At 36.7% G+C, this 12,025-nt stretch overlaps 1 protein-coding gene across 2 annotated transcripts in view; it reads left to right on the plus strand.

Moving 5' to 3' along the window:
- Window positions 1-12,025, plus strand: part of ATCAY (ATCAY kinesin light chain interacting caytaxin) — a 644,371-nt gene that overhangs the window by 400,417 nt on the left and 231,929 nt on the right. For both annotated transcript variants that reach the window (XM_044054019.1, XM_044054020.1), the window contains one exon: window positions 11,729-11,950. In XM_044054019.1, the coding sequence (XP_043909954.1) occupies window positions 11,729-11,950 (222 nt within the window). The remainder of the gene's footprint in view (window positions 1-11,728; window positions 11,951-12,025) is intronic.

Raw genomic sequence — 12,025 nt, forward strand, 5'->3', positions numbered from 1 at the left:
TTTATTATCCTGTTCCTTAGTAATTTATTTGAGAGGTTATACTTAATTCTCTTCAACCTTTTGGTCAAGCCATTCTAGTCAGGCGAATGTCCTTTCCATGTAGATCCCCATAGTTATTGCTCTCTCACTGCTTCAGCCCTTATCACTTTCGTTAAATAATATAAATTAAACATTATATGGAGACACACTCTTAGATTTCAAATTAGGACAATATTTACCCAGAGGTGAACCTAACTAGGAGGATCTATTGAGTATCAGCATGCTAAAATTTGAGATGCTTTGGGTTATATGGTGATCCTTTTCACCCACCCTTATTATGAGTAGCCATTCTGCACTTATTTATCCCATGAGTATTTTAATACAGTTAATGAACACTTTTTAAAAAGATGTCAACCCTCATATCCTTATCCTTGTCTGTTGTTTTTTCTTGTACTTTAATATAATTTCAAGAATGCCATGAGGTTGCCAACTCCGATCTTTATTCCTGGGCCACATTAATCATTGTTTCAGAGGCTTGGGAGCAACACTCTGGACTAAGGGCTTCTTCTTGTTCCAAACTCCATCTTATCTTTAATTGGTTTGACCCCACCCCCCCCTTAGTTGGCTGAGCAGCTATTAGAGAGAGACAGCCAAAGTTCACTGCTTTTCTATTTAGGAGTCCTCCAGTTAAGTACCTACCCAGGTAACTTGTGATTTTTTGAGAGAAGATATATAATTAGAAGAAGTGGGTTGCAGTTTTATCTCAAATGTTTTTGACTGACTAAGAATTCCTATACCATCCACATGACTAGTACTCTTTTTTCCATATACTCATTGGTCCGGGTGTTGCCAAGCATTGATTTATTCTGATTTGTTTTGTGCTGCATATAATTTTGGAGTGAAACTACTTTTATCTCCACTATCACTTTTTTTCTCTCTTATAAAAAGCCTTCAAAGCAGGCTTGTACAGCTTACCTTTTCAAACTCAGAAGGCTCTGTCTTAAAGTGATGCATCCATTCTCTCCTGAATCAGCATTTCATGGTTTAGGAGATGGTTTTGTGTTTTTTAATACAAATCTTCTCCTCACAGCTCATGTTATATCTCTTAGACATTTTGATGTAAGACAAAAAACATGTTGTCCAAACCAACCTCCCCAGCACCAAAAGTAACCAGAGTGTTCAGTTCATTTTTACGTTTCACTTGATTTTACTGTCCAGCAAAAATAAGATGAATGATTTGGTTCATTTTTACTTTGCACCTGGTTTTACTCTCAACTTAATTTACAGCTTTGTTTTTTTTTTTAATTAGGTCTTCCATCTTTATTTTCTCAAAGAAATACAACTGATGATATTCTACATCCACCAATCACACAACAATATAACTCTATAGAAAGTCTGCTCCATTCTGACACCAAAGCCAACATTATATTTTACACCTCACTGTTCTATAAAGACAAAGCCACTAGGCTCACTTTTGATTCTACGTTTCAAGGTCATATTTCCTTAAATTTTACATAACATTTGTGCCCAGCTAGTTTTAGTATACAAGACTGACCTGAGCTGTGGCAGAAAATGGTCTAGAGTGACCAATGTACTACCCGGTAAACAAACTAAAAAAATATAAACTAATTTGTCTAATACATTTTTTTTTGCATACTTTTAGCACAAGACCACTCAGTGGGTCGCCCACACCATAGGTAGTGGTGAGTAGTAGGAAGTGACTTTGAAGGGAAGTTACAATGCTTCGTGTTGACTGGCTGTGTCAGACCCTACGTTTTATCACACTGATGGATAACCCCATTTACTAGAAATTTTCCTCATTAGACCCCGCTGGTTAGAAGATGCAAACCTCTGATTGGTACACCAAGTATTATCAGAGTGTTTTTTAACTTAAGTGGGTGATCTCATACTGGAAGCTTGTCACTGGAGAGGCTATCTGATACTGTTAAACCACTGGTTATTATTGTCCTAGAAATATTTTCATAAAGTACTGGGATTCTTCTAAAAAATAAACAGAATACATTAAGCATTTATTTAAAAGATTTTCACTATGTCTAAAGAAGACTGATAGATGGACAAAAGTTAATCAGTATGTGAAATAATAAAGGCTCACACTCTTTTGTGCTACTCTTGATATCTTTAAGCTAGAAAGTTACTGCTGACATCATATTAAAATGTTAGCAGGTTGTTTTTCTTTCTCCCTCTGTCACACACACAGAAACACACAGAATCTATCTAGAATGTGCTATATACATAAGTATATATAAGATATAATGCAAACTAAAAAGATGACATTGAAAATCTCGTTTTTATTAAATTGAGGCCTTCTCTATTGTTTATACAACTTGGATTTGCTTTTACTAAAATTGGAGGCAGTTGAAGGGATCACAGCCTCTCCACAAAAATACCTACTTTTCAGGTTAAAAACAATTTTTTTGTCTGGTTCTCAGAAAAAGGACACTGAAATTTGCACTGCTTTTCAAAAAAATGACATGCACACATATATCACATGCAAACACACACACACACATATATTGACATTGCCATGGTTGTTCTTATGTACTGCACACACACGTACTCACATATATATATATATATATATATATATATATATATATATATATATATATATATATATGTAGGTCTACATCACATAATCGATTTTTTCACTTACCCATAACTGAAAAGGATGACATGACTCCACTGAAAACTTGCTTTCATGCACACTTGGATCACTGCAGTTTTACTCCAGAAAAGAACCACTTGGCCACCATGATAAAATCAACAAACCGAAGCAAATAAACTCAGTCAAGTGGGACAACTTGCTCCCCACACCCCCCTAACTAAATATACCAACTCCAAGATTGCACTACAGTGGGAAAAAGGGGAAGTTCACCATGGTGGTCAAGTGTTTCCTTTCCTGGAGTAAGATTCCGATGATCCAACCGTTCATGTAAGTAAGTTTTCAGTGAAGTCGTCTTGTCTTTTTAAGTTTCAGGTAAGTGAAAATTCCTTCATGTAAAGGGGATCTACTTTTATATCTCAAATTACTAAAATAAATTACACAATCTCAAGACCATAAACCTGAATGATCGGAATACTGAACAGTGATATTCTCGAATGTGAAATCATCGTAAAGTTAAAATATCAAGTTGCAAAAAGCCGATGTTCCGTTTCACCCATACACCTTGCATAAACAATAAAAATGTGACTTTATGTGACTTAAATCCAAAATCATACTTCTGTTGTGCAAATTCTGTGATTCAAACAGCAAACTAATCAACAGTAACTTTTACTTAGTTTTCTCTGCCTCTGCTTCATCTCCAGTGTGATCATGTGCAAATAATTTCAATACATGCTTTCCTGCTGACAATGATAAAGTAACAACCCTGCCGTTACACTTACCTGAAGATTTCTATTACCAGGAATAAACAACCATAAGTTCGCTGGAAAGTCTAAATGAGGGCTCGCAACACAAACAGTTGAAATAGTTTATTGGATAACGCTCACAAATTCATACGTTTTCGACACACTTCTTCTTCAGAATCTGCTGGAGTGCAATACTCTTCTGTAGAGATATACTGTGAAGCAATCTATTACCAGAACCAGTATTGTTTAACCATTATGCTTCACTCCAAATGATAAATATAGCCTAATATTATTAAAAGTTCCTTATGTTTTTCAGATGTTGTAGTGCTATAAACTGTGGCTTTGTATTAGAAACGTACCTCACAGGCAGTCTGCACAGAAGTAGCAGTAGCCTCAGTGACTGACAGATGAGTGTCGAGGTATGGAAAAAAAACTACAAATGTTTCTTTTCCTTCATTTTTGCAAAGGGGCAAGCCCCCCCACAAATGAAATATTGTACTTTCTGGGTCTTCGAACATGGTGTTGACCAATTATTATTATTTTTTTTTTTGGTCCAACATACAAGCTGTTAAAAATATAACAACCCTTTTAAAGCTTTCAAAACATGTTAGATAACAAAATTCAGAATAAAAAAACTTGGTAAGGTGAACTTTTGAATTACTAAACTTTTGGTATTGTGGTCTCGAGATTGTGTAATTCGTTATTGTAATATGTCGAGATACAAAATTAGATCATATATATATATATATATATATATATATATATATATATATATATATATATATATATATATATGGGTCTGTATTACATCGTCAAACTCACAGGAGTCCGAATGATGTAATATCAAACTGGGAAGTTTGAAACCCAAAATGTATGAACACAAAGAACAGCGATTTTTTCCCCAGGGAAAAAATCGCTGTTCCAGTACAAAAAAAAAAAAACACGTACACTTTAAACTTAATCTAATGTGGGGGACTTCAGCCCCCACACACCCCCCTACTTAAATATACCAACTCCGAGATCGCACCACAGTGGAGGAAATAGCAAAGCCATGAAAGTGGCCCACCGTTTTTTTTTCCCAGGGGAAAAAAAATCGGTGTTCCACGACTTTGTTATTTCCGTGTTTCAAACATTTGGGTTCGATATTACACCATTCGGACTCCTGTGAGTTCAACGTTGTAATATAGACCCATATATATATATATATATATATATATATATATATATATATATATATATATATATATATATATATCATGTTCCCAGCTACCTACCACATAATACTAACTTCTTGCAGCAACAACTGCTAATGGCTGTTATGTACCTCAAAAACAGATTGTATCAATTGTTCACTGATGAATCTCAACTACATTTGTAACCATGTTTAGTATATGTCACCGTATTTTAAAATTGTACTATGTTCTACAGCTGTTTTACATCTGTTTTCTTCTTGTCTTGCGTCCTTAACTGGACTAATGTCTATATTTAAATGATATGTTTTTTAACTGTATAATGCAAATATACTTAATGTGGAGCTTTTCTCCCTGGGCCGCTGCTGAAAATGGACATGTGTCCAGTCTGACTCTCCCGGTCAACAAATGTAAATAAATAAATAAATATATGTATGCATGTATGTATGTATCTATACTTAGGCTAGTGAGGGTATGTCATTTGACCTAAAATCAGACTATCTAAACACAACTTATCTAATCACACTTCATCCAAACCAAAATAACTCAAACAACATTAATGAAAAACAGAAAACAATGTTTGAGCACCTACCAACTTATGCGCAACAACTCCTGGTCATGCTACAGTAGATGAAAGTGAAAAAAAAATTGGAAATGAAAGACCAGCTCGCACAATCCACCACAACTGCAATATGACTTATAAATCTATAAGAAAACCAATGCCATTCATCAAAAGTAATAGCTATCCTTATTATTCCAGTTATATCTGATAAACTATATTGAAGAATATCATCAGATCATTGGTGTTGCTGTCACTTTTTTCGTATACGTGGGATACAAAAAGTAATAATTATGATAATTAAACAATTTGAAAGTAACCCCATATATGTCTGTGTGTGTGTGTGTATATATATATATATATATATATATATATATATATATATATATATATGTGTGTGTGTGTGTGTGTATATATATATATATATATATATATATATATATATATATATACATATATGTGTGTGTGTGTGTTTGTATATATGGGATACAGACATTTAATTAAATGCAGTCTATCTGGTCAGCCCAAAAAGTGGCTTTGTGGCTAACTTCCACAATAAAAAGTAGCAGGACCCAGAAACAGCAACTAGTCCATCTTTATTCACTAAAACAAGCACGATTGCATACACCATTCTTTTTGTATTACAGTTATAATTACCTTGCATTTCATACATTTTCCCATTGATATATGCCTGGGTACATTTTGTACAAAACCAACATCTTTTCATAGTAAAGTCTTGATTGTCTGAGGAAGAAATAACAGGATTTTCAAGGAAATCTTACCTCTCCTGAAAATTATTTTTGGCTTATCTCCTAACTTGCCTGTCATTTCTTTCCTAGACAATCAATTTTACTATGAAAAGATGTATGTTTTGTAGAGCTTGCCCCTATATAAAATATACCCAGGCATATGTTATCAATGAGAAGACATATCAAATGCAAGGTAACTATAACTGTAATACAAAAAGAGTGGTGTATGCAATTGTGGTTGTTTTGGAGAATAAAGTTTGACTAGTTGCCATTTCTGGGTCCTGACGCTTTGTATTTTAGATGCTACAGTTTGCTGTTGGTGTTTGTGAATTTCAACAGATTGTGGCTAACTTCATTTATAAAACCATGTGAACTTGCTAGATTTGCTCTTTTCACTGGACAGTTAATACATTTTTTTTGTCTTACAAACTGTGGACCTTGTAAACTTCTTAGCTGTCTGTCTTATACAAGTTTTCCCCTCCTGTGATTTGGAGTGCAAAGCTGTTAATTTCTGGTTTACTGTCTTCTGGAAAACTTTTTTTTTGTCAGAAAGTGGCCTTGCTAATTGTGAATACTACATCTTGTATTTAGTTAGGCATTGCTATAGCCACTGTGTCCAGCTCCAAAAATAAAAAAAACTAATTAAAGCATCTTTGCAGTCTGCCACAGCGACTGATGAGCTCATGTGAGATAAACGGAAGAAACACAAGTCACTGCCACTGCAGCTACTGACCAGTACCTGCTACTGCAGCTACTGACCAATAACTGCCAATGCAGCTATTGACCAATAACTGCCACTGCAGCTACTGACCAGTAATGGCTACATCATGCTGAAACTAATGCAGCCCTACATGAAAAGGCTGCCACCACAACCTGTAACAACAACTTGCTACAGTTCAGCAACAACTCACCACTATGGCGTGCTAACCAGTAACAATAGTGGGAAACTTGAAGAGTGGCAGCCCTGTGAGGAAGCTTGGTTCCAGTGATGATGTATGAGCCTATTTGATGGTATTTGGGAGGGACGCAGAAAGGAAGAACAGATCCCTATTATGGTGCGCCAACCACTAACTGTAGTGTGAAACTTGAGGACTATCAGTCTTGTGAGGAAGCTTAGTTGGGGTGATGATGTGGAAGCTGACCTGATGGCATTTGGGAGGTACACAGAGACAGGGAGAACTGGTCCCATTTGAGTGGACCAGAATGTTTTCTTTTCACCTTACTCAAGACTCATTGACATGGACATAGAAGGGGTAGAGATCCAAGATTACCAAAACCTAAAGAAAACAATTCTAACCAGGGTTGGGGTTTCACCAGAGCCCAAGTACATAGATTTCACAGTTAGACATTCATTACAGACAGACCAGTAAGGTTACATATGGCTGACTTAATGTGTATTCTTAAGTCCTGACTATAACACAATGTAAATAATTTAAGTAAAAGTTAGAGATTTTAGTTATGTTCAGACTAAGAGAACATTTTTAGACATTTAATAAAGCATGCATTTCAATATAAACTTAAGTTGTCTCAGGCAATTGTTGTTCTAATAGAATATTTGTTATTATATGAAAATGCAAACCTTAAGTCTGACTTGCATACATCAAAGGTTAACATTAAGCTCTTACTTAAGTAAATGGCTGTATCAGCCAACAACAAAAAGACAAGAGCACCTGGAACAGTCTGTTTTAAATGTGCACAGCAGGGCTGTGTCCAGTGAACAGTAGTGCTGTGCCTGTGTAACCTAGGCAACCTGTTACTAAGCAAATTATACAGGAAAGCTTTCCCAAGGAATGTGAAAGTGCTGAATCGTTAAGTACTTGAATGGTGGATTATTAGACCCGGGAAGCATGATCATGCTTGTTAAAACAGAATATTTATGCAAACACAAAACTGTTGGTAAGTAAAACTAATCTCAATTAAGTGCAACAAGCAGTAGCTGAAGTACCTACTTTAAAACATGATGTGACAACTGTCTAAACTTTCCACAGTTCAAAGAGCTCTGGGAATTGTGAGTGGGAGAAGGATATACAGCCATAGGTATTAGCAGAAACATACAGTACCAGTACGGATAAAGCCACTGAATTAAAAAACTAAGGCGGCACTAAGATGTGGGTCTGGCTGAAAGATTTAGTCTTATCAAAGTAGTCTAATATGAAAGGCTGCAAAAGAAGGCAGTATGTAGACTGCCAAGTAATAACCCATATTTAAGCATACTGCATGAAAGAGTCTGCAAGTCAGAATAAAGAAAGAGGTCAAGGATGTAAAATAGAGGTGCCTATAACAGAGACGCAAAAAGGAATAATGAATTTCATTCTCAACAAAGAGAAAGAAAAGAAGCTGACCAGAAATCTTAGCTTTCCTCTGCTATACCTGTAAAGAGAGACTATCTGAAACAGAAACTGGCCAACTACTATCACAAGTTTATGCATTTCATGCAGGACACTGACACAACAGTATGCACCCTTCTTGACTGACCTGGCCAAGAGTGGGGTCATACTAAATGTCAAGTGAGCAGAAATGACAGAACAAGCATTTAGGTAATTAAAGGACATGAATGTTCTGAATCTGTCATCCTGGCCCTGGACTACTCCATGCTGTTCAGGGTATTCACTGATGACTCATGGGGAGGGGATGGGGGGGTTAAGGAGCAGTATTGACAAAAAGTGTGGAGGATGAATACCTAATTTGTTACATGCATCAGGAGTTGAGTACCATTCAGAGTAGGTATTCAGCAATTGAAGAAGAGTATCTAGCAATAAAAAAGACTGTACTGACCCTCAATGTTTACTTACAGGGCAGAAATGTCTTAATAGTTACATACTATCTGCTTGTATAATGGCTATATAAACAAAGCATTGGTAACATTAAACTTGCTCAGTGGGCTCTATTCTTATAGCCCTTTCAGTTTAAGATTTAGTACCAGCTTGGCTACTACCACATCAATGAATAAATGTTGTCCTAGGTCTACAATCTCTCAATGGAGCTAGAACCAAGGGTTCTGTGTTTGAAGGTGATGCACATGGTTCCTGAGATGTGCAGGGCTATGCCTGTAAAATCTAGTCAACCTGTTATTAAGCAAATTATACATGAAAGTTTATGCAAGGAATGTAAAAATGGGGACAGGTGTTTATATTTCTAGATACACACAGTCAGTTGAATGGCATTTAATCAAATGCAGGGCGGCCACGGTGGTGCAGCGATTAGTGTTGCCTCCTCACAGCAAGAGGTTCTCCGGTTCGATCCTCATCTGGGGTGCCTACTGTGCGGTGTCTGCATGTCCTCCCTGTAGTCACGTGGGTTTCCTCTGGGTGCTCCGGTTTCCTCCCACATCCCAAAGACATGCTATAGGTGGATTGGATACTGTATCTTGGCCCTAGGACTGAGTGAGTGCATGCGTGCGTGTGTGTGCCTGGCTGGCAACTTGACGCCGTAAAAACTTCACTGCCAATCATGAGCGGATAGGTGATCTGCTGTGGTGACCCTTAACCGGGAAAAGCCGAAAGAAGAAGAAGTCTACCTGATTCTGATCAGGTCCATTAAATTAAAATGCTGTTTTGTCATTTGCTGTGTTATAAAAATTGGTGTCACCCAACAGGTAAGGAAATAGGCTGTCATCTACGTTTCTGTGCAATCCTACATATATGTATGGTTGCAGGCAATATAGGAGCACATTATGGAATAGGGTAGCACAGAGTGTTGCAGCAGTACTATGTAACAATGTTGCCAGAGAACACCATTGTGCTATTTCAGAACTGGTATATTTACAGATGCAAGAGAACATTGGGGATTCACCCACTTGCAGAAATTTTAATTTTTGTTCATTTATAAGCATTTTTGATGGGTGTGAATTTAATTCTTGTTTTCAGTTTAACAGCTTCTGATGAATGGAGTTTCAAGTTAAGTGGCATATACATGCATGTACTTATAAAAGCGCACACACACACACACACACACACACACACACACACACACACACACACACACGTATAAATAAGTAAATATAAGTAATAGAGAGGGAGCAAAAGAGCACCACAAACACACACACCACAACAGAATATAACACAGCAATATAAAAACACAGAAAAGCATAGCACTGCAATACACAACAACACATAGCAATGTAATGCATGGTATAGGGATAAAACACACAGAAATGTATTGCAAAGTATCACACTCCATAAATAACACAGCCCCGTATAGTAAACGCATTGCATAACAGTGCAGTAAAGTCATCTGACAAGGCAGAGGAACTGCATGGCAGTTCCTACTTCAAACCATGTTGATACTTCATTGTTAATACTACTGGAGTATAAAAGATAATACATAAATGCATTGCAGAGTATCACACTCCATACATAACACAGCGCCATATAGTACAGCACTATATGACAGTGCAGTAAAGTCATCTGACAAGGCAGAGGAACTGCATGGCAGCTCCTATTTCACACCATGTTGATACTTCATTGTTAATACTACTGGAGTATAAAAATAATACATAAATGCATTGCAGAGTATCACACTCCATACATAACACAGCGCCATATAGTACAGCACTATATGACAGTACAGTAAAGGCATCTGACATGGCAGCTCCTATTTCACACCATGTTGATACTTCCTTATTAATAGTACTAGAGTATAAAAGATAATACATAAATGCATTGCAGAGTATCACACTCCATACATAACACAGCGCCATATAGTACAGCACTATATGACAGTGCAGTAAAGCCATATGACAAAAGGCAGAGGAACTGCATGGCAGCTCTTATTTGATACCATGTTCATACTTCATTATTAATACTACTGGAGTATAAAAGACCAAATGACTTGCTGCTTTCTAGTATTGTTTATGACCTCACAATAAGAAAATTGTTGCTTTATATGTGTAGGTGTGTTCTGCCCTTTAATGTCACTAATATTTGTTTCCTTATTTGTGAAGTTGGTACCATGTTCTGGATTTTCTACAGTACAGAATAACTTTAAAATCATAATGCATTCAGCAGCAGCAGAGAAGGAGATATGGGAAGAGACAGAGTGTTAGATATATCAAGTGTCACATGAAGGTCACTGAACCCTGAGATGAGGCACTACCTTTTGGTCTTATAGATTTCTTTAAATAAGGTTACCAGGACAATCAGAGATTGAAAGGTCATTAGTAGGCATGCAGTCCAGAAGACCATTTTGGAGTCTAGCTTCATTAAAGAGCAGTGGGGTTATCTTCTTTTGATTTATTCATGTGTTGCTGCACAGAAGGATTGTTAGGAAGCTGACCACTCCAGATGTTCAGCCCAGAATGATAAACTTGATCATGCACTGGCTGATAGATAGTGGCCCAAGAATAGCAGAGTTGCTGTACTCATAAAACAGTGACCAGCTCGGGCTACATGACTAAGCACTCCAACAAGCCTACCCCACTCTCTCTGTAACAGTTGCTTAGGAAAGCTAGAGGAATTCATGTCTTACTGCATATGATATCATAATCACTTAGGATAGCTAGAGGGGGATTCATGTCTTATTGCATATGATATCATAATCACTTAGGATAGCTACAGGGGGATTCATGTCTTATTGCATATGATATCATAATCACCACACATATAATACCACAGAGGTTTGAAGAGAAGAAAAAGCATCCTGGAATCTCGTTTTATAAAAAATGTGTCCTCATTTGTGAACATAGTCTTTCTTTATGCCTTTCACAGACTGTTTTTATAAATAATCTGGGAGTAGGATTGTTCTGGGTTTGGCAATGTGAATCTTGATTCTGACCATTATTGTAAATTAACTGTAACCCACACTAATGCTCACATCTGCCCTGATTTTTAAGTACAAAATGAATCACTGGTAATGTAATAACTGCTGTTTTTGACATTTTACAGCACCTCCAGATACACTACATTTTAACGAAGCACATCGAAAGCGAAAAACACTGGTGGCACCGGAGATCAACATCTCACTAGATCAAAGTGAGGGATCTGTCCTTTCAGATGACTACCTCGACACGCCTGATGACTTGGATATAAATGTAGATGACATAGAGACTCCTGATGAGACAGACTCTTTGGAATTCCTTGGAAACAGCAATGAACTTGAATGGGAAGGTAAAACTCACTCTGTTTGTTTGTTTATATGGATATTCATCTTCTTACCTACAACCTTTCAATGGTCTTAATTGA

The sequence above is a fragment of the Protopterus annectens genome, chromosome 13.part0, assembly GCF_019279795.1.
Source record: "Protopterus annectens isolate FY-2018-M chromosome 13.part0, PAN1.0, whole genome shotgun sequence".
Lineage (NCBI taxonomy): Eukaryota > Metazoa > Chordata > Ceratodontiformes > Protopteridae > Protopterus > Protopterus annectens.